At 37.5% G+C, this 24,991-nt stretch overlaps 1 protein-coding gene across 1 annotated transcript in view; it reads left to right on the top strand.

Annotated features, from left to right (window-relative positions):
• The window catches only part of Mmp16 (matrix metallopeptidase 16), a 247,066-nt gene that overhangs the window by 128,170 nt on the left and 93,905 nt on the right, over positions 1-24,991 (top strand). Inside the window, exon 4 of the mRNA XM_055603625.1 lies at positions 12,565-12,869. Within this exon, the coding sequence (XP_055459600.1) occupies positions 12,565-12,869 (305 nt within the window). The remainder of the gene's footprint in view (positions 1-12,564; positions 12,870-24,991) is intronic.

A 24,991-nucleotide genomic window follows, 5' to 3' on the forward strand; every position in this document is an offset into this window, starting at 1 on the left:
TTTTATTTTATTAATTTCTTTTTTTTACAATTTATTCATTTTATATCCCAAATGTATCCCATCCCCCACCTTCCCCTAGTCCACCGAAAGGGGGAGTTCTCCTCCTTGGCCATCTGACTGTAGCTTATCAAGTCTCATCAGGACTGCCTGGATCCTCTTCCTCTGCACCCTGACAAGGCTGCATCGTCAAGATAGACATAACCTGGGAGTAAAGGGCTGGTTGGCGTACTTTTAAAAAACTCTTTCATTTACATTTTTTATCTCTTTTTCCCTACTTTAACCTCAATACCTTCCACCTCCCCGAACACCAGGTAGAAGAGAGAAAAGGTTAGTGGGAGACTGGGGTGGAGTTCTTTTAGCTACTTCCTGTTTGTTAGGGTCCTAAAGTTTCTTGGAGCCAGTCCAATCCTTGTTTCAGGAGATCCCCAACTTCCTGTCTAATAACATCAACAGCAACCTGGAGCCACAGAGGGAAGCAGCCACAGCCTTGCTCTTTCTCAGAATTTCTCTTCTGTGGGCTCTGGCGTTTATTCTTTCTCCAGAGTCCTAAACTTTAACTGTCTGCAGCTGGTAAAGAGCTCTTCTCAGAGGCGAATAGTCTGCTGCTGTGGACCATCTGAATCAGTTCCACATCACACACCTGGGATTAAAACAAAAACACGAATATTTCCACAACAATTAGAAAACATAAGAATTTAAACAATTAAAACTGTTGTCACTTATACGTTACATATTTTTATTCATAAAACATAATTCTAAGCAATTACAAAACAAAAATTATGGCCATCTTAAATAATATGAGATTTTATTTTCAGAAAATATTTTAGATGAATGAATTTTATACAAGCAGAGTTTCTGTTGCTGTAAATATTTTCTTTAGTGTGGTACATTTAAAAATATTTATTTAAGGGGGAGTTAGTAATACCTGGAGAGGATGGGAGCGCCACAAGAACCAAATATATCAGGGCACAGGGGTCTTTTCTGAAACTGACTCTCCACCCAAGGACCATGTATGGATATAACCTAGAACACCTGCTCAGACCTAGCCCATGGCAGCTCAGTATCCAAGTGGGTCTTCCTAGTAAGGGGAAAAGGGACTGTCTCTGATATGAACTCAGTGGTTGGTTCTTTGACCTCCCCACCTGCCGAGGGGGGAGTAGCCTTGCCAGGCCACAGAGGAGGACATTGCAGTCAGTCCTGATGAGAACTGATAATCTAGGATCAGATGGAAGGGGAGTCCACCTCCCCTACCAGTGGACTTAGAGAGGGACAGTGACGAAATAAGAGATATAGGGTGGGATTGGGAGGGAATGAGGGAGAGGGCTACAGCTGGGATACAAAGTAAATAACCTGTAATTAATATAAAAAATAAAAATTATAAGAAAAGCAAAAAAAAAAAGAGTCAGTGAAAAAAATATTTATCCACTTTATTCCCTATTGCTGCCCCTATTCCTCTTCTCCTATTCCCACCCTCTTCCTCCTTTCCCCCTTTCCCAGCCCTCCAAAAAAGGGGAGCCACCCTCACTTGTCCTGGCACATCAAGTTGCATCAGGACTAAGTCCATTCTCTTCCTCTGAGGCCCAGCAAAGCATCCCAGATAGGGGAAAGTCATCCAAAAGCAGGCAACAGGTTCCATATCAGAGACAGCCCCCACTCTAGTTGCTAGGAAACCCTCATGATGACCTAGATGCCCATCAGCTACATAAGTGTAGGGGTCCTGGGTCCGGTCCATGCATACTCTTTGGTTGGTCGTTCAGTCTCTGTGAGCCCCCTCCCTCATTCTCTCCCAACTCCACCCTTCCTCCCTCATCTCCTCCCTGCCCCTTTCCAAGTCCACTGCTAGGGGAGGCCCTTCTTCCCTTCCATCTGACCCTAGCTTATCAGGTATCTTCAGGGCTTTCTGCAATGTCCTCCTCTGTGGCCTAGCAGGGCTGCTTCTCCCTTGGGGTGGGGTGAGGTCAAAGAGCCACCATTGAGTTAATGTCAGCAATAGTCTGTGTTCCCCTTACTAGGGTAGCCACTTGGATACTGAGCTACCATGGGCTACATCTGAGCAGGGGTTCTAGATTATATCCATACATGGTTCTTGTTTGGAGAAACAGTCTCATAAAAGACACCTGTGCCCTGGTATATGGTCCTTGTGGAGTTCCCGTTTCTTTCAAGTCATACTAACTCCTCCTTCTTTCAATAGCATCCTGTGTGAGGTATCCCAGGAGCAGCAAGACACACACTTATAAGTGGATACTAGACCTATAAGATAGGATAAACATACTAAAATATGTACAGCTAAAGAAACTAAGCAAGAAAGAGGACCTGGGTTAAGATGATCAATCCTCACTTAGGAAGACAAATGGGATGAACATTGGAAGTAGGATAAAACAAGTAACAGGACAGGAGCCTACCACAGAGGGCCTCTGAAAGACTCTACCTAGCAGTGTAGCAAAGCAGATGCTGAGACTTATAACCAAACCTTCTGCAGAGTTCAGGGAATCATAAGCATTGATTTTTATGAATTGCAATTTAGTGTAGTCATACAAAATGTCTTTTTCAACTCACTTTTCCTTACTGAGATTCACTTAAGATTTTTTCACATCTTTTTGTGGCTTGATGGATATTTTATGTTTATTACTAAATAATAGTACACTGTAAAGATGCTACAGTTTATTTATTTATGCACCTATTGAAGCCACCTCAGTTGTTTTCAAGAATATAGCTAATATAAACAATTCTGTGCAAGTTTTTGTATGCATATAAATTTCTGTATAGTTTGAATAAGTACCAAGAAGAGTGGTTGCTTATTGTACATTAAAACTGATGACTCTTTATGAAACTGCTAATGTAGCCTTTCCTATTAGCTCAGTGTTCCATTTTGAATCTTCACCAGTGCTACCTGAAAACTATGTTGGCTATAACGGTGAGTAAAAGTAGGGCGTCATGCACGCTAGTCAAGCATTTTACCAACTGAGCTACATGCCCAGCTCCAGTTTCAGTCACTTTTGAAATAATTTGTAAAAATGTGCACATTAATTGCATCCCTCCTCATTAATGTAGAGACTTCCTCTTTCCCAGCACTGTTGCTGAAAACACCAGCATTTTAAAAACTGTATTCCTTAGACTTGTTACAGATCAGTTGACTTCTGTGTGTCGGTCACTCTCTGGCTTGATTTCTTTCACTATATCCTGATATGTAAGCTCTAACTCAACATCACACTATCTCAGTTATTAACCTAGAAGTTGTCATAATATCTAGAAGTTTTAATTGCCTAGATACTTTTTTAAAGTAATTGTTGATTAGACTGAGTTTCTTGAATTGCAGCATCAACTTCAAAACTCATGTCTTATATCTATGAAATAATATAATTTTTTATTATCTATGAAATAATAATTTTTTTAACATTGCATTATGTCTACTAATGAAGTAGCAAAAAACTAAAACTTTAAACATATTGAGTATTCCAATCTACAAACTTTACTTTCTTATTTATATGTTTACATGGTTTTGAGAATTTTATACTTTTTCTCATAAATATATATATTACAAAAATATTATATATAAAAAGTAATTAATATGCTTTTTATTTAATGGTATCTTGAATATTGTTTACAGGTGAAATGTTCTTATTTTGTAGTATCTAAAACAGAAGTATGAGAAGTGTATTCTTTCTCTAATAATTTTCCTTTCTCTATGTAGATGTGAATTTCTGATCTTATCTCTGAAGAAGTCTTAAAAATATTGTCAGGAGAGTCTATTGACAAATGTTTCTTATTTTTTTTGAACCAGTTATTTTTTTCTACTTCAATTTATAATCATAATTTAACTGGATGCTGATTTTTAGGTTGGTGTGGTTTTATTATTTATTATCTAAGCACTTTAAGCATGCCGTACTACTTTCTTCTTATATTTTTTGAAGAAAACATTAATTATAATTGTTTTGTTGTTTTTGTTGTTCCTCTTCAGATATATTTTGGCATGGTTGGGGACCTCTTTCATTTAATCTGAGTTTTGTGGATCTGTAGTTTGTTTTCTCAAACATTATCAAGTCTGTTCTTGTTGCTTTGAAAGCAATCTTTACATCTATTTTCACATAGTTTCTGGATTATCTCTTCTGGTTCTCATTGTTTTTTCCCTGTGCTTTGCAGTTTAGGCACTTCTTGCAATGATTTAGAATTCACTGTTTTTGTTTTTGTTTTTGCCCAAAATGAGAATTTTGCTGCCATTCTTCTTTTGATTTGTGTATAATACCGTATCTTCCTGTACTTTCTGTCCTTTTCTTAACAGTTTCTATCACTTCTCTCTCCCTCCCTTCCTCTGTAGCACATGCTTACACTCCTTATATTTTTTAATGTTAGTCACTTTTTAAATTAAGATTCTAACACATTGATACATTGCTTTGAATACCTAGTTTGATAGTGCCAGAATTTCAGCAGTTTTGAATCTTTTTGTATATTTGACATTGTTTTTATTGATGATAAAGTCTTCAGTATGAGGATCATTCAGTGATCAAGCTTTTGACTACAGACTATAAGTAATAAATAAACTGTAGCCCCAAAGTTATCTATGAGCCTAGAAAATAATAAATATTTACTCTTCATATTATATGGTTGCACTTTTATGTGGCCAACATTTAATATTTTTAGATTTACACAGTAGAAATTTTAAGACTAACGACTTTATTTTACTTTTGTGATCCCATGATCTCCTTTGCCTCTGTCAAATTTATCAGGTAAGACAACAGGTGCATTAAGAATTACATGTTTCCGTGACACCTTGTGCTTTTTGTCTTTACGTTGAGCTCCCACTGTAGATCTGAAGTGCACATGTGAGGTTTATCTCTATCCATGACTAATATCGCAGATAGGGTAGTGCAGCATATTTTGGAAAATCCTCAGTGTATGACTTTGGAAAACAAAAGGACATTATTATTTTTTTCAGTTTAAGGAGTATAAACGTGTATTATTCTACATTGTCCTTATTACTTTATTCTTCCTATAGCCACTACTTACCTAAAACTCATACTAAGATAATTTTATTTGTTTCCATCATTTAAGATTACCTTTTATTTGAAATGAGTTAATATTTTAATTATACTTTGACTACCCAATGTCCTTCATAGTTCTCCGAGAATATACAGTGAAACATATTCTCTATATCCCTCAGAACATCACTCTTAGCCTGTTTCTGTCTGTAACCTGTGTGACTAAACAGAAGGATTTTTGCTATCATGCTTCCCCTCATTCATTTTCTGTAAGTATGGCTGTGCTTGTAATGAAAATATGATTAGAGTTGTTTTATGCTTACACATTGTTGTAAGCTTCCTTCTATACAATATTATCTCCCTGACAGCTCTCCCTCATTTTATAGCCTTCTCTGTTGCGTTCCTTTTATTGCACCTCTCTGCAGCTCAATTCTTTAAATGGACAAGGTTTGTTTGGGCAGCTATGACTGTAACAGCTGGACTATTACTCTATCTAGACACTCAGTGCTAAGTGACTTTGGTCTATGCTGTCAGTAAGCAAGATTTAGCCTCTGCTTAGTTTTTCTCCTCTTCACTCATTTGCTACCCAAGATTATCACAATTTTTGGCCTTTAATTTCAGAAGTATTGTTACAAGACAATACAAGCTCTCTTGGTGTACACCCAGATACATACTCGTTCTGCAGTAAGTCTTTTCAAATAGCATGCCTTAGCACTTTTGCAGTCCCATAGAGTATATGGAAGATAAGTGGATAATAGTAATTTAATTTACACAAAATTTAGAATTATGCCTTCAGTTGGCATGCCTCTTTTGCCTTAAGATGGGAAATTTGGTTATGACAAGCTATAAAAATCATCATGCCTCCAAGTAGATGCTTTTTTTAAAAAATACAGTGCAGGGCACCAGGCCAAATACAGCCCAAGATTAGCACACACTGACAAACAGCCATCCCTGAGCAGGCTGAAATCACTCTCTTCTATCCATCCTCTCAATGATGTTAAATTTAGTTCTGTGTGTACTTTCAAAAATATAGCATGTCTCAGTTGCAAGCACCTGATCTGTTGTTCCACCATCTCCCACATGCAGTTTTGCAAGAGTCCTTAAATTCTTTCATATCAGCATTTTCTATACCAAAATAGACCTTCCTTCTGGTGACTCAGATCACTTATTCATGGCATAAGTCCACCAGCAGGAGTCATCCCTAATACTACAGCTGTTCTTTCTATACTCAAATCAAAATATAAGAAGTAACAGGGAGGACGTTTTTGTGGGTGGGTTGGTGTTACCCTCCCTCCACTAGGAATCTAATCTAGATAGAGAGTGGCCTCTTCAAGGTCTCTCCATGACCCCTGCTATAGTCTCAGCTATAGGCACCCCCATATTCTCCCAGGAGCCTAACATGTTATATTCTGTCAGAGATGGCTCCACCCATGCTTTCTCTCCTCTCTGAAAGCCCTTTCTCCTCCAGCCTCCTCTCTCTAGTCTGATCTACACCCTCATTTCTCTCCATGATCATTATTCAACGCTATCCCCTCTCTTCAACCACATCCGCTGTCTATTCTATTTCCACTTCTGTATGATAGTTAAGTATTCCCCCTTGGGTACTCCATGTTCCTTATCTTCTTTGGGTCTATGAATTGTAGAATGGTTGTCTTGTAGTACATGACCCAAATTTTACCTTGCTTACTAGATGTGCAGTGATAAAGAGAGAGCAGAGATGCAGGGAATGTCCAACCACTGGCTGGTTCAACCTGACACCCATCCCAGGGTAGACAGACAACCCTGACATTATTAATCATACTCTGCTATGCCTGCAGACAGGAGCCTCGCATAGCTGTCCTGTGAGTGGCTCCCCTCAGCAGCAGAAGGAAACAGGTGCAGAGACCCACAGCTAAACATTGGGAGGAATGCAGGGAGTCTTGAGAAAGAATAGGGGGTAGAATATGAGGACCCAGAAGGGACAGGCGCTCCAAAGAAGACCAACTACCTGGGCCTGAAGGAGGGGGGCAGTGGAGCTTATGGAGCACCAACCAAGGACTGTCATGGACTGTATCTAGGCTGCTTACACATATGTAAATGATGGGCATCTCAGGTTCATGAATGTCCCCTCAAGAGGGGAGAGGGCAATTTCTCTGACACGGACTCCTGCTTGCTTAAGATCACTTCTGTACAGCAGGACTGCCTTGCCAGGCCAGAGAGAAAGAGGGTTCTCTAAATCCTCATGCAACTGGATGTGCTGGTCTGGGTTGGTTGAGAACTGATAGACTAGATCAGAAAGAAGAGGAGAACCTCCCCTATCAGTGGACTTGGGGAGTGGCATGCATGCAGAAAGGGGAGGGAGGGTGGGATCAGGAGGGGAGGGCTTATGGGGGGATACAAAATGAATAAAGTGTAATTAATAAAAAATTAAAAAAAAGAAAGGGCTCCTCTTATCTGAGGGGTTAGGGAAGAGTTATCAGGAGAAGTGGGAGGAAGGATGGGAACAGGAGGAGAGGAGGGAGGCCTAAGATCAGGATGTAAAGTGAATAAACTAATTAATGTTTTAAATCTTTTATTATTATTATCATTTATTACAATTTATATAAATTGGAACCAAGCTGTGGCCCCCTCCCTCATCTCCTCCCAAACCCACCCTCTTTCCCTCTTCTCCTCCTATGCCCTTCCTCTAGTCCACTGATAGGGGCAGCCCCCCCCCCCCAACTATCAGGTCTATCAGGTCTAATCAGGACTGGTTGCTTGTCTTCCCCTGTGGCCTGGTAAGGCTTCACCCTTCAGGGGGAGGTGATCAGAGAACCTGCCACTGAGTTCATGCCAGAGACAACCTTTGCTCCCCTTATGATGGACCCAACTTGGAGACTGATTATATGGCCTATATCTGAGCAGAGGTTTAGGTCCTCTCTCTGCTTGGTCCTTGGTTGGTATCAGTCTCTTCAGGGATCCCAGGGCCCAGTTTTTTGTTTGTTTGTTTGTTTTGTTTTGTTTTGTTTTGTTTTGGCTCTGTTGGTCTGCTTTTGGAGCTACTGTCTCCTCCAGGTCTTTCTCCCCATTTTGTCATAAATTTCCATGCATTCTGCTCAAAGTTTGGCGGTGAGTCTCAGCCTTTGCTTCAATACCTTAATCAGTAGAGTCTTTCAGAGGCCATCTGTGGTAGGCTCCTGTCCTGATCTCTGTCTTCTCCTGCTTCCGATATCTATCACATTTGCCCCTCTAAATGAGGATTGAGCATCTTCTCTAGGGTCTTCCTTGTTGTTTAGCTTTTTTAGGAGCATAGATTTTAGTATGTTTAGCCTATATTATATGTCTAGTAATCACTTATGAGTGAGTGTACATCATGTGTGTCTTTCTGTTTCTGGGTTACTTCACTCAAGATGATCTTTTCAGGGTGCAGCCTTGCCAGGCCACAGAGGAGGACAATGCAGCCAGCCCTGATTAGATCTGATAAGCTAGGGCCAGATGGAAGGGTAGGAGAACATCCCCTATGAGTAGAAATGGAGAGTGGCATGGGAGGAGATGAGGGAGGGACAGTGAGATTGGGCGGGAATGAAGAATGAAGCTACAGCTGGTATACAAAGTGAATAAATGGTAATTAATACAAAAAATAAATATTTAATAAAAAAGATGATCTTTTCTAGATCCCACCATTTGCCTGCAAATTTCATGATTTCCTTGTGTTTAATTGCTGAGTCATATTCATTGTGTAAATGTACCACACTTTTTGTTTCTATTGCTCCTTTGAGGGACATCTATGTTATTTCTATCTTGGCACTATTATGAATAGAACTGCTACGAACATGGTTAAGCAAATGTCCTTGTTGAATACTTGAGCATCTTTTGGATATATGCCTAGGAATGGTATGGCTGGATCTTGAGGTAGCAATATTTCTAATTTTATGAGAAAGCACCATGTTGATTTCCAAAATAGTTGTACAAGTTTACATTCCCACCAACAATGGAGGAGGGTTCCTTTTCTCTACATTCTCTCCAGCAAGTATTGTCACTTGACTTTTTGATCTAAGCTATTCTGATGGGTGTGAGGTGAAATCTCAGGGTCGTTTTGATTTGCATTTCTCCGATGACTAAGGATATTGAACATTGAAGGGTTTCTCTGCCATTCAATATTCCTCTATTGATAATTCTGTTTACCTGTGTACCCCATTTTTTAATCTGATTACTTAGTTTGTTGGTATTTAACTTCTTAAATTCTTTATGTGTTCTGTATATTAGGCCTTTGTCAGCTATAGGGTTGTTGAAGATGCTTTCCCAGTCTGTAGGCTATCATTTTGTTCTGATGACAGTGTCCTTTGCCTACAGAAGCTTCTCAGTTTTATGAGGTCCCATTTATTGATTGTTGATCTTAGAGCCTGAGTTGTTGGTGTCTTGTTCATGTAGTTGTCTCCTGTGCTAATGAGTTCCAGGCTCTTAACCACATTTTCTTCTAAAAGGTTTAGTGTGCCTGGTTTTATGTTGAGCCATTTGATCCACTTGGACTTTAGTTTTGTGCAGGGTGATAAATATGGATCTGGTTTAACTGGATGTCTACATGCAGAAAAATGCAAATTAATTAACTTTTAAATAGATGTAAAAGAGGGGCATTGATAAAAAAATATAATACTTAAAAATTAAGGGCAAAGGTAATATTTACCATGAGTGTTTTTTTCTGGTTCTGGGTTACCCCACTGATGATGATCTTTTCACGTTCTATCTATTTACCTGCAAATCTCTTGATTTCCTTGTTTTTAATTGATGAGTAGTATTCCATTGTGTAAATGTACAACAATTTTTGAATCCATTCCTCCGTTGAGGGACATCTGGGTTGTTTCCAGATTCTGGCTGTTACAAATTAAGCAAGTGTCCTTGTTGCATCGTTGAACATTTTTTGGATATGTGCCTAGGAATGGTAGAGATGTATCTTGAAGTAGCACTATTCCTATTTTTCTGAGAAAGTGCCAGATTGATTTTCTAAGTGGCTGTACCAGTTTACATTCCCACCAGCAATGGTTCAGGGTTCCCCAGCAAATATTGTCAAGTGAGTTTTGATCTTAGCCATCCTGATGAATATAAGATGTAATCTCAGATTTATTTTGATTTACATTTCCCCGATGACTAAGCTCCTTGAACATTTCCTTAAGTGTTTCTCTGTAATTAGATATTCTTTTGTTGCCAGTTCCAGGCAGCTCGGTCTCCATGTGGGTTCCCTGCTAAAGGGAGCAGAAGCTGTTTCTGACAGGAACTTGGTTGCCTGCTCTTTGATCACTACCCCCTGGCAGGGTGACTTGCCAAGGCAGAGAGGAAATGGATCCAGGGGGTCTTGCTGAGAGTTGAGAGTCTAGGGTTAGATAGTATGGGAGGAGGTTCCCCCTTTCAGTGTACTATGGGTGAAGGTGTGTGGAGAAAATGGAGGAAGGATGGGACCTGGGGCAAAGAAGAGATGAGGGAAGGGGCTACAATCAGGGTATAAAGTGAATACATTTAATAATTTTGTTATTAAACAATACTTTTATTATTATTATTATTGTGGACAAAACAAACATCCAAAAAATTTAATGCTGTCAACACTAAGGGCTAGAGATTTGTCCCCAAAAGTTAATATTCATCTCAGTCATGAGAAAAATTAAGAAAATTGCAGCAAAGAAACAATAAGAATAAAAACTAATACCCTCTGTCTTGCTGCACAGACTACAGCAGCTACTTTGTGGCTCTTGGAACATCTCAGCTGGAACATCACCCTAAGGACTTTTACACTCTCCTCACCTGTTGCCATTTTATATGAAATACTTAGTTTTCATCAACATGTCAAAATGTAAATAATACCTGGCCTATTTATTATAAAGGAATAGAAATCTTACTTTTAGACGTATGGGACTCCAAGATATTATATCCCAAGACAATGGACTCTCTTAGAATGCTTTGGAAAATTCAGGTTGGAAATTCTCATTCCTGCCATAGGAAAACTTCCTTTATATTTGTGAGAATTGTAACATTCTTTGAGGTTGGTATGAATCCTCAACTCCATGCACTGCTTGTGGGAATAAATACTGTATATTGAATGCTTGTAGCACTCATAATGTTCAAATATTATATGCAACTTTGTTATATAGAATCAGAATGCTAGCTTTTTACTAGAAAGAACACTTCAAATGTTTTTCATATTGAGAATTAGATCTGGTAAGTAAAAATGAACTTTAGTCCTATAGAAACACTGTAATTGACTTTAGACACAGTGATTTGGCTGTATCACTCTAGCACTGCAAACTGCAGTTCTCCTAATTCTCTTTGATGACACTATCGCAAAGCGTATTCAGTTCAGTGTATGCTTGTTCTGTTAATGTTGGATTTTAAGTAAAATTTCAGGAAATATATATGGTTATGATTATATATGTATATGATTAGTGTTAAATGAATAAAAATAACAATTTTTCTTCATCAGAATGCATTAATGTCAAAAAAAAAGGTGAAGCTAATAATGTCCAGGTTCTATTTTTTTTCTGGCTTATTTTAAATTCACAAAATTTGTAAACTTTTGTAGTAAATAGCCATTTATTTACAGTTTTTTTAACTTTTTAATTATTTTTTCTTTATTATTATTTATTACAATTTATTCACTTTGAATCTTTGCTGTTGTCTACTCCTCATCTTCTTCTGGTCCCACTCTCCCTCCCTCTTTCCCCACTATGTTCTTTCCCTATTCCATTGACAGGGGAGGTCCTCCTCCCCAACTATCTGGCCCTAGCCTATCAGGTTTCACCAGGACTGTCAGGGATCCCCTTTTTCTGTGGCTTTATAGGGCCTCCCCTTCAGGGGGAGGTGCAAAGAGCAGGCAATGGAGTTCATGCCAGTGACTGCCCCTGCTGCCTTTTGTAGGGAATCCATGTGATGACTGAGCTGCCATGGGCTACATCTGAGCTGGGGTTGTAGGTTCTCTCCATGCATGGTCTTTGGTTGATTCATCAGTTTCTGCAGGACCTCTTGGGCCCTGATTTTTTGGCTCTGTTGGTATCCTTGTGGAGCTCCTGTCCCCTCCATGTCTTTCTATCTTTCCCTTCTTCAGTAAGATTCCATACACTTTTTTTTTCTTAGCAAGAAAGTCTTAGTTAAGCAGCGTAGATTATCAGACAGCACAATAATTGGGTATTTTGCTTAAAAAAAAAAAAACAAAAAACTTGCTTCCTGCTGCCGAATCGGTTTTCCTAGATATACGCATAGATACATTATTATTCTATTGCATTATTACAGCAGTGTGCCTTTATCTAATGGAAATAACGGAGGAAATTGGTGCTTCTGTTTCTGCTCAAAGCCGCCGTACCTGCTTGATCACTGATCCAGTCCTCCGTCCTGTTCTTGTCCCAGAGAAAAACTGATTATCTTTCTCCCTCTCCCTAACCATTCTGCACAAGTCTTCTCCCAGGTAGCCTTGGCACCTGGGAGTGTAATGAGCAGTATCTATGATGTTAAAATAAGTGAATACATTTATTTCTGTATAATACAGTCGTTATTTCTGATAATTTTCAGGTAAGGAGTTACAACATTTTGCAGTAATTCAAATTGCATATACGAAGCCATACTGATCATTTTCTTTCCCAACTTTCAGTATAAAGAACGTAACACCAAAAGTTGGCGACCCTGAGACCCGGAGAGCAATTCGCCGTGCCTTTGATGTGTGGCAGAATGTAACTCCACTAACGTTTGAAGAAGTTCCCTACAGTGAACTAGAAAACGGCAAACGTGATGTGGATATAACCATCATTTTTGCATCCGGTTTTCATGGAGACAGTTCCCCCTTTGATGGGGAGGGAGGATTTTTGGCACATGCCTATTTCCCTGGACCAGGAATTGGAGGAGATACTCATTTTGATTCTGATGAGCCATGGACACTGGGAAATCCCAATCATGATGGTAAGTGCATAATTTCTTTCCAAGATTAATGATCTTCTATTTTAGGATGCTCAAATGATTTACTAATTTACAAACTTAATGTAGAGAGTCTATACAGTACCTATAAAATCAGTGTGTGAGGCTTTTTATGTTTTAGGAAAATAATTTGATCAGAACTGTTACAATGTATAGATATGTCCGTGTTCCTTGAAGAAATATGTATGCCCGTGAACACTGAATTACATTGTTTTCTGTAAGTCATTACTTCTTAAAAGAATTTATAGTTTGTCATTAATCATGAGTTATTCATCACCTGCACCACACTGTATGACATCTTTCTATGTGAAAATAAGTCTGTTTGACATTTATAGTATGCTGTACTCTGTATTTTGTATTATATTCAGTCCTGATATTACCATCACCTTTCTTATGTATACCCTTTTCTCCTCATCTTTTGTCTTTTTTCTATTTCATTGGCCTTCCAATAGGACATGACTATGTGATTAATTATCTTGTTACCATCTGTATTTTCTCACAAGCCAACTTCTTGTGTTGTTTTTCTTTTTTCCCCAGTCATACTTGTCAGGTGTCTAGTTGTTATCAATATGTTTTGATGCACAATAGCGGAGTAGCAATCAGAAAATCTATTATAAGGATGAGTTATTGTTGATAAACAAATGCATATTTAAACTTTATGCTAAAAAATCAATTTTGTCAAACAAAAGAGTCTATGAGTCCTTCGTCTTAAAAGCCATCACTCTTATTTCCCATACCTAAACAATTTCTCTTCCTCACTATTGTAAGTGATGTTCTCCTTCAAGGCGTACCGCTTTAATGGCAACTATTCAGCTAATCATACTCTTAATTTCTCTTTCATGAGTTAATCTTCGTCATGGAATTAAGTTTGTTTTTTTAAGATGGGTGGATTTTTTTTGATTAACTTGATGTTTTTAGTATATGTAGCAGTTAGAAAGTCATGAATATTGTGAATTTGGGAGGACTACATTGAAACTAACCATGAGTTTCAAAGGGCGAAAAAAATCTATGTGATTTTCACAATAAAATATGTGATACTAACTAGGTCTTTTGAGGGAATAGTTTTGGATTTGGTAGTATTGAATTAGGGTTGCCTTATTGTTTGATGATAATAAGAGATTTGTCAAAGATTTTTATGGGGAGGAATGAAAAGCCAGAGCTTTAGAGCTAAATAGATTATTATTTAAATGTTGGTTAACCAATTATTATCTGAAATAGCCTCCAAATTTTTTTTTTCATCACAGTGTAATTTCTGCTGTAGTCTGTGAACTTTGGAAGTACAAGTATTTTCAATGTAAGCTGTGTGTAAAATATGTTTAAGCCATTTACAACACTCCGTTTCTAATAATAAAATATTGGCAGATAGTTGAGTATTAGCAGTTGCATTTATTTAGTTTTGTGGCCTCATAAATTTAAATCATCTAAATATTGCACAAAGAGTACATCTTTCAAGCTGCCTCTACTTTCTCTTAAATTGCTGAACTCCTCAATAAAGGCAGCACTAAACTTTAGGTCTCTGCTCCACTAGGTAGCAGACAGAACATTTAAAAATAAACAAGTTTACTAAAACTTCCAAATGAGGATTTGATTATATAGGAAAGGAACATGTTTACATTAATTTGAGTGGGCCCAGTACTATGAATGCTTATGTGTTTCATTTGATTTAAAGAGTTTTCCAAGAAATGTGTCAGTGGAAAAAAATCTCAAATATAGTATGACATATTACTTTCCAGCTAGGTCAAGTCATGTTTGACTGAAAAATTTAAGAACACCAACTATTTTCTTAACTTATAATTCGCACTGTAACTTCAAGTGTGTTTACAAAATTATTTTGACATAAGCATTCAGCAAACTTAAACAATATATTTATTTGATATCTGTTCATTCATTTTGAAAAAAAAAAAAATCTTTTCCTTTCTAGTAAGAGATTTGTGCTCTGTGAAAGCCCGGGGAACAACTCTACAAAATAACAGTGTTTCAGAATTGCTAAGGATTAAGGGCATGTTAACTTGCAGTTGAAAATATAATTCCATAATGATTTACTGCTTAATTCAAATTCAGGCTCTTAAGAAGCAAGAGCAGGGCAGCTAGGTGGTGTCAGTCTGAAGTATTGATCATTTATAATAAGAACAGCCCCTAGCTTTACTTGTGGTATTAGTGGATGTGAGAAGAATTCATGCCATTTTACATCTGAGTTCCTAACAGTCCATAAGACTGCTATTTTGTATCAGGGCTCACATAAGGCACAATTCTGACCTATTTAATGATAAACTGTCTTTTCTTTAAATGCCCTGGCTTGCTTACCTGGGCTGTTTTCTTTCTCTCATCCATAGCTCTTAAGCAGCTAGAGAACATTGCTACTTGGTTTTGCAGCAAAAATATGCAAATGAAAGAGCCTCTTGATAAGTGCCTTGCTCATTCTCCACAGCACATTGCTCAGCTAATGAAGGCAATTTGAATTCTGTCTACCTGAAGAGAGATAAACACTGTCGCAGGCTCCCAGTAACAGCAGTCCATTGTTACTGACTTTCTGCCAATTTGCTTGTAGTCATGATGTCTTTTAAAAACACACGCTAATGCTCATTGCACAATACTTTTAGGAAAACATAAAAGGACATTCACATTCACATATGTATGCATCTTTAATAAAACACTACGCCATTTTCAATTTTATTTTGTTTTCAGGAGCGAAAAACCTGAATATGGGTATAATAATTCAAAAAAAATTCAGCTAGGCAATTTTTTTAAATATACTTTACTTTGGTGTAAGTCAGGAAACCTAACTCTAACAGAATGTTAACATTTATTTTGAGTATTAACTTACTCTTCTCTAAGCCATCCTATAACAATATAACAAAAAAATATGTGCCATTGTCAACATAAAATAAGACATCATACTCATCACTTCTGAATAATCCAGTACCTAGTCCAATAATGCGATGTCAAATCAGTCACTCCCAAGAGAAATTAAACATGCCTATAAGGTGATATATAAGCTTAGTATAAAAAATTGTCTAGAGACAGGCAGAATTTCAGAATAAACTAAGGTACAGCTCTGTTAAACAAAAGTACCTTTCAACTGCCGAGAAAGGAACACTTGCCAGGCATTAAGAAGCCCTGGCTTGGATGTCTGTCGTGGCCTGCATGGTGCATGCGTGTCTCGTGTGTGCGCTTGCACCTGTGTGTGAATGCACATTGCACGTGTTGCAATAACTGTTTCTTGTTTTTATGTTCATTATCCGGTTTAAAGACGCATCCATCAGGCCAATCAGCACTGTCTAAGAAATATGGAGTGGACATAATGATAATACTTAAAATTCACCAAAGACCCAAACTCTTCAATAAAATATGGAACGAGTAATGTCTAAACCTGCCCTCTCCTAACTTTACATTCTTTCTCGAGTCGGGTGGCTTCATGATGTGATCTTCATACTGACCACAGAGCGTCAGTGAGGGACAGTACACTGGATCACTGAGACACATGTGCCTTGACCGAAGCAAACCAAGACCTCACACTTCCTGTGCTGTCTTACAGCCTTTCTGTACACTTCACAGCTACTTCTGCTTGATACTGTTTCTCAGGACAATGTAAGCTTTTGACTCTGATCTTTGATGAATAAAAACATCAGGTACCAAGTATGAAGCTGCTCATTAGGCAGTCCACAGACCGTGTGAGCATTATCTGGTGTCGTTTCTCCATAAGGAAGAGAAAAACAGACACTGTGACCCAGTGGTACAAGCCCTTAATCCATCCTTAACTCAGGAATACTGACTGAGCTATTAAATTCTACAACTAACTTACTAACACACATTGTTTTTACCAATCTTACCAAAACATGAGGAGTCTCTCTTTCAAAATATTCAGGCATCCATTCATGTAGGGCATTATTTCGTTGTTTACAAAATCTCTTCTTCCTTCCTAGAATTAAATTAATTTTAGGATGTTTACTTCATTTTAATATACTAAGAAGAAGCCTGATACACTTGAGTTCTTCAAGACCATGAGTTTCTATTGCATTATTTGATTATCACGCAGTATTTACTTGGTTTTCTTTTCTTATTTTCAGATCTTCATAAAATTCAAGAGAATATCAGATGATTTGGGGTAATTATACTTGAAAATTTTAAATTCCTGTCAACATTAGTAATATGTAGGAATGAATCTTGAACATTAATGTAGGGAATATCAATAATTGAGGCAGTTAAAATTAAAATATTCATGGCTTAACAAATAATTTTACATTATGTTTGTGAGATAAGACACAGGTCGTCTCTCCAAACATTGCGCAAGACACTGGAGCTCAAGCAACAGTAATATGGCCCAGATGCCCTCATTCATCCAAAAGTTGGGAAGGATATGTTTCTTCATGAAAAGCTTTACATATCAGATCTATAGGTAACATAGTTAATGTTTCTGCTGAAGGTCTCCGAATTACAAGTAAGTCCTAGGGTCCTGGCATTACAGAAGCATTTTAGAAGGCTGATATGTTCAGGATCAGATATTTAATGTCCTATGCACCAAAAGCCTGGATTTTTACATACATTCTGAATCTCTAACTAACTTGCTTAATTACAACAAACCTTCATTTAAATACTGTCATTTAAACAAGTACTTTGCTTCTATAAAATCCCCTATGAAATCCTCTCCTTCAGGTTTGTTTTTAAATGAGGTCTTTATCCTTAAGTCTAGATGATAATCGATAAAACAAATTACTTGTTTCCAATTTAGCCATGTTTGATGGCTATAATAATAAACAACATCTTTAGGACAATAATGTAATAGTTTTATGTTCTTACTGATAAAAGTCCAAGGTCGGATGTGTAGCTCCATTTAGTATGCTTGCCTAGCAAACATAAGGCTCTGGGTTTGTTCCCCAATGCTGCCAAAAATATCAAAATACAAACAAACCTCTCCCTTAGTTTTGACCTTTACTTTTGCAGTATTATAAATCTTATACACTCCTGTTTTCGTAAATCATTTTCAGTTTAAACAAACCTTCCCCAAATTTTCTTATACCAATGTTTAACCCTCTTCTTATATTGACGTTAAAAAAATTCATTGCCATAACTTCCTACCTCACAAATCTGCTGATTATGCATTAGGGAAGCAATATAAATAGGCTGTGTTTCAATGTACAGAGGCGCTGTGTTTTTGCTTTTGATGTGATGCACCAGAGAAGGAGACTTTGAGACTTAGGAGACAGGTCAGCTGGTCAAGACAGCTCTTGTCTTGAATGCAGATACAGAAACTACCAGCTGTGCAACTAGCGAGACCATCAGCTCCCCAGTCATTCTCTGATGGTCAGCCTAACCTACTTGGCAACTTCCAAGCCAGTGAGATACTTTCTTCCAAAGTTAGGTGTATGGGTGAAGCTAGGTAGATCCATTAGCAGATAAATGTAGTTTTCAATAGGCCCAGGTACTGGGACTTTAACTTGTGAGCTCCCATACTAGAAGGGAGCAAACTCTCAACAATTGTGCTCTGCCTCCACACATGACCCAGTTATGAATGTGCACACACACATGCAGACAAACACAAAAGAAACAAACTGAGTGTAAAATAAACACTATAAAAAGAAAGGGGTAGTCATCCAAACACATAAACACACATGTTCCTCTGCACCTGTAAACACACGTGCACCCTTATAGGTCACATGCATGTAAACATGTACACAAAAATGCACAAAATACACACACACAAACACACTCACACACCACACCAGTGTCGTGAGTCCTTGGCTTTTATTTAGTTCCTTTCCTCTTATCCACAAAGGAGATCATATTTTGTCATCACCACAATCAGGAGAGTGATCATGAGTTTTCTCCAACCGACTTTATGACACGCAGAATCTGAGTCTGTCTAAACAGAGCAAGTAGATCAAAGGGTTTGACATTATCGTCATATCAAAGAGACAGTAGATCTTGGATTTATTCTGACTCTTCCACACTGAAGTTCGTTTAGGGACAGTTGGGATCCAAAAATTTCTGTATAAGTTAATTGCCTTCACTAGCTGAAATAGTAATAGTGCATTGAATAACATAATAGTTATACAAATCTGGGCATCTATTTATTTTTTTCTTTTTTTTAATTTTATTTTTTCTTATCAGTTACATTTTATTAACTATGTATCCCAGCTGTATCCCACTCCCTCATTACCTCCCTCCCTCATCTCTTCCCTGCCCCTTTCCAAGTCCACTGATAGGGGAGGTCCCCCTCCCCTTCCATCTGACCCTACCTTATCAGGTATCTTCAGGACTGGCTGCAAAGCTCTCCTCTGTGGCCTAACAGGACTGCTCCTCCCTTGGGGAGTGGGGAGGTCAAAGAGCCAGTCATTGAGTTCCTGTTAGAAATAGTCCTTGTTCCTCTCACTATGGGAAACCAATTGGTTACTGAGCTACCACGGGCTACATCCAAGCAGAGGTTCTAGGTTATATACATACATGGTCCTTGGTTGAATGTCAGTCTCAGAAAAGACCCTGTGCTGGGCATATATTTAATTCTTAGTATATTGATCATAGTTTTAAAATATCCACCCATTTCACTAGATAAATTTATTTTAATTAAAGAGTAACTTTAGTAAGAGTAATTCACAATACTGAATTTCCCATAATTTCCTGTCTCATTGAAAAGTAATCATAACCAAACCTTGGGGAGAATGCAGGGAATCGTATGAAAAAAAGGAGAGTTAGTATGGCCTGGAGAGGACAGGAGCTCCACAAGGGCCAAGTATATCTGGGGACAAGGGTCTTTTCTGAGACTGATTTTCCAATCTAGGACCATGCATGGATATAACCTGCTAGAGCTAGAACTAGCAGAAGTAGCTAGAACTGCTCAGAAGTAGTCCATGGCAGCTCAGTATCTAAGTGGGTACCCTAGGGAGGGGAACAGGGACTGTCTCTGACATGAACTCAGTGGCTGACTCTTTGATCACCTCCCTGCCCCCTGCTGAGGGAGTAGCAGCCTTGCTAGGCCACAGAGGAAGACAATGCAGCCAGTCCTGATGAGACCTGATAAGCTAGGGTCAGATGGAAGGGGAGGAGGACCTCGCTATCAGTGGAGTTAGAAAGGGGCTAAGAGGAGATGAGGGAAGGAGGGTGAGATTAGGAGGGAGTGAGGGAGGGAGTTACAGCTGGGATACAAAGTAAATAAATTGTAATTAATATAAAAATAAAAATTTAATTAAAAACTAATTTTTGATTGTTTTTATTGTTGTTTGAATATATTTTTGAGAAAAAGTCTTACTAGTTAGCTCAAGCTTTTTTTGACTTCACTGTTTATACCAGGTTGGCTTTGAAATTGTTGTTCTCCTGCTCCAAATTCAAATTGCTAAGATTAGAGGTGTGCACCACCATTCTTATTACTGGCACATATTTAAGCATAATATAAATTATTCTCCCACTTAATTTAATGTAGTTTATTATTTTTTCTAATGGAAAACTCATTAGTTGTAATTTTAGCTATTATAATTTTCTAATTTACATATTTGCCCATAAAATACTATTTGGTACTATTTATTTAAACAAAGCCATAGAATTACTTGTATGTATTGCTAGAGAAGGTTCAATAAATCTGCAACTAGTTTACACTTTCCTAATAAAAAAAATAGTTTTCAATTGAAATCTTTCTCTCATTTGTCAATAATCTTGATTGCCTCTCAGTTTTTAAATTCAATAATATTTTGAAGGTTATTTCTTCCTTTGTAACTTTTTCTTGGAGTCTGCTTTCAGACATATAGTTCTTAAAAAACTCCCAGACTATGGATGTTTTATTCTGTTGTTTCAACTGCTGTTCATGCTGTTTCCTGATTTTCTTCCTTAATGTGCTGGTTTAAATATTGCTCATAGGCTCATACATTTGAATGTTTGACCCACAATTAGTTTAACTCTTTGGGAAGGATTATTTTTAGGTGTGACCTTGTTGGAGAAGGTATGTCCCTGGGAGAGTTGGAGGCTTCATGATGGATGCCAATACCTATTTTTTTTTTTTTTTTTTTTTTTGCCTCTGTTTGCTGTTGAAGCATATAAGCTCTTAACTACTTGAAATTAGTAGCATGGTAACCAGGTACAGCTTAATAAAAAAATACCAATTTAAGAAATAATGAGAAGGACCCATTGGGGGCATGGGAGGCAAGTGTTGTATGTCATTGCAGAGACAGAGAGGGGCAGTTGCAAGACCAATTTGCTGTGAAGAGTGCTACAATAAGAACCATGAAACTATCCCAAACACAAATAAATACCTCAGGCTAAGATCTGGCTTAGACCCAGATTCTAAGATACATTAAAAACTTAGAAAAGAAATCAGGCATAAGAACAAGATAAGTTTACTTTTGAAATTATGTTCTTTGAGAATTCTATGTGGTCACTGAAGTGGAATTTGGGTTTGGAGCTCACAAAAAAACCTAAAACAAATAATGGATTCTATAAATTACTATTATAGAAACAGTTTAAGCTATAGTAGTAGCTGGAAAGATAGCAAAAGGAGAAAAAGGCAGAGAAGGACAGTGGGAGAATGATAAATAACATTAAAGACTTAAAAAAAAAGCCTTGTGGAAATCTGAAACAGAGGAAGCTCCAGAGTATTTGAGTGTGTAGTGTATGTGTGTGTTTGTGTGTGTGTGTGTGTGTAAGAAAGTTCAGTGCCACAAAAGGATTACTTCTTTCAGTGAATTTGCTAGTGAAGTCCATAGAGTCCCCAAACATTAAAAACTATTGCCAATGCTATCAGTTAGCTGTCAGAGAATGGAATAATATTCTATTTTTAGAGATATAACATACGAGAGTCATCAACATAAAGCTATTAAACAGCAAGACTCAGTCCCGCTACAAAGTAATAAACACTGGTTTGTTTCCTCGCCTGAGACTTCACTGGATTCTTCAAGCCTTTATCGTAGAAAGCACAGCCATTTTATAACTTCCTTGAACTTGTTTCTTTGGAGAACTGCAGACTGATACTTGGGGCTTTACTGACTGAATATGTTTTGTCTGTTTATGGTGATGGGGTTGGTATCTCTGATTTAGCTCTTCATAATTTTTTTTTTTCTGTTTATCTCCCTGCTGTGTCAGACTAAACTCATTGAGAATCAGGCCTGTGTTTAATCTGATTCTCAATAGACTTTTGCTTAATGAATAAATGCATGTAGTAGAATTCAGTTTGACTGAAATAAACTTTGATTGGAAACTTGTACAGGACAATAAAGATTAAGAAAAGAACTTTAAAAGATTTCAAAAGAAGAGAGTTCCGTAAAGAGTGGTGAGATAAGCTGTACACTCATTGCTGAAAATGAAAAGCTTTAGTTATTTTATGGTAGAAAAACCTGTTTGGGGGAAATTCTATTCATATAACCATCCAGACTTGAGCAGTCTAAAGAATAACATGTAATAGAGCTATCAATATTACTATAATACAAGAGACACAAACACACACACACACACACACACACGCGTGCATAGTCATACATAGCATATCTTGCAGGCAAGACACCATTGCAGATCAAAGGGTTTGTGGCTGAGATGCTGTTTCCATTCCCTTTGGTAGCCTGCAGAGTACATTCCTGTTCCACAGATCCTAGAATATAGGGCTGGAGGCTGTAAGCTGCCCCAGTTCAGCTTCTCCATATGCAATCAGTTATGCAGATGGAGTCTTCAGCAGCAAAGCCTTGCCCTCAGCTTGTGGAGAATAACCTATGGACTTGGCAATAGCCTGGGTTGTTTGGGGAGTCCCATAGGAGCCCTTTGGACAATTACTCAGTTAGATGTAACCCAATCCTGTTATCGGAAGCTTCATTTGTTGGCAAGAAAAGAGTTGGAGCTCAGTTCCCCCTATTATGTGGCGATTTTATTTAGATCCCCCTAATATATTAGGTTTCCATACTACCTCTCCAAATGGCCCTTAATTTTATCTCTTCTTGTATTCCTTATTTTGCCCCCCTTCCCTTCCCCACTTGATCCTTTCATTCCACACTCCTGTCCATCCATAATTATCTATTTCCCCTTCCTAGGGAGAGCTATTGTCCCCTGCCAGGTCCTCACTCAGTCTCTAACTTCTGCGTTTCTATGGCCTGTAGCTTGGTTATCATTTTACATAATATGTAAAATGTACTTATAAATGAATACGCATTAGGTTTGAGTTTCTTGGTCTTAGTTACCTCATTCAGGATGATTTTATCTAGTTCCATCCATGTTCTTGCAAATTTTATGATTTCATTCTCTTAATGGCTGAGTAATAGTCCATTGTGTAAATACGCCACATTTTCATTATCCATCTTTCTCTTGGGAGATATCTAGATTGTTTTCAATTTCTAGCTATTATGACTAGAGCTGAAATTAAAATGGTTAAGCAAGTGTATCTATGGTATAATAAAGTGTTCATTGGCTATATACCCAAGAGTAGTATAGTTGAATGATAGGTAGATCAACATACAACTTCCTGAGGATTCACTATACTGATTTTCATAATCTTGTTAGTATTTGGATTGTTTTTCATTTTATTTTATCTTGCTTTTTAGCTTAAGCATTCTATGTCCTAGGCAAATTAAATCTCAAAATAATTACTTTTGGGGAATAAAACAACCATTGTAATTGTGAAGTGACGGAAGTTGCAATTATCTGAACTTGGCCTGCACAAGGCTAGTAAAACCAAGACTAGTCATTGGTGGGGAAGAGACACATGTGCTCCTGTTTCTTCCTGGTGAATTTTTTTCATTGCTGGTTACTGGAGGACCGACACTCATTATCTTTAACTGTGTACCCACTGGAGGACTCCCAGGGTCAAATAAATAGCTCTATACCCATGACTATACAGATAAGGGAAATTTCTGGAATTATTGTTATTTATGAATAGTAGGCGTTTCCTTTTCAAATTATGTTTTAAATTTAAATGTACTTAAGTCAAAGTATCTTTATTCTTTGTTCCTTCCAGCCCTAAGTATGTATCATTAAAACCCTTCCCATGGCTCCTTTTTTGATAGTGTTTTTATATAAATATATGTATGGATGGATGTGCAAATATCTATATCTGTATATAGATATATAGGTGGATAGATAAATCAAGATAGATAGATAGATCTAAGCTGTAGAGTCCATTTTTATTGTTTGCATGTATATGGCTTCAAGAATAAAAACTGTGCAATGGACAACCAATTATTAATCTTAACAACTGTCTAGCTAGCCTTAAGGCATAAGCAGGAAGGAAGTCATGGTTGGTACTGGCAACTTACTCAAATTTCCTGGGTTAGTGTGGTATCTTTCTTATGGATTGAATGTTAATGGAGGAGCTGCTCTTGAAAAGTAACTAAAGACAGAAACTAAAGATAACTAGTGCGTTTATAAAACAAAGAAACTGTTACAAAATAGCACAATCACTATTAAAGATATTCAATTAAACAGCCTCAAAAATGGTGACCAGGGATCCAAACCTTAGTCAAAGATTAAATTACCTATGTAATTTCCATTGCCACACTGTACACTGGAAAGCATCATTATAGCAAAATGAATGAATGAAGAAAAGAAAGAAAGAAGAAATTATGCTAAATCACTCACTCCCAGGATAAAGTTGTTATTACTTCTAACTCAGTCAATCTTTAGCTTATCAGTCACTGTGAAAGGAATTATATGTCATGCTAAAGGGACATGTAGGTAACATGTGAAAAGAATGAGCATGGTGAAGACTTCCTGTGGCAGATAGCAGGATTCAAACAAGTCTCATCAGCCTCTTGACTGGGTCTTAAGCTAATAATATACCTACCCCAAAAGTTTGATATCTCTGGCAATCTCACTACAACATCAACAGACCATCATTTTAAGACATATATTTTAAGCATCCTTCAGATTCTTCACTCTGGAAATTGTGAAATATAAGTGATATTTCAACAAACCTGCTAATTTCGTATTTAAAAATGACTAAATAAACCCATTAAAATTATTGTAGTTGTTTTTTCCAAAGAATGATTTAAATTTATATATGAAAGATTTTCAAAATGTTCTCAAGCACTAAAACATAATCTATGCACAAATAAAGTCTGTTATTTTTCACATTAAAAAACCCCACAAAAACAAGAGTGTGTATACACACACACACACACACACACACACACACACACACACACACA

The sequence above is a fragment of the Psammomys obesus genome, unplaced genomic scaffold, assembly GCF_907164565.1.
Source record: "Psammomys obesus unplaced genomic scaffold, mPsaObe1.curated_primary_1811, whole genome shotgun sequence".
Classification (NCBI taxonomy): domain Eukaryota; kingdom Metazoa; phylum Chordata; class Mammalia; order Rodentia; family Muridae; genus Psammomys; species Psammomys obesus.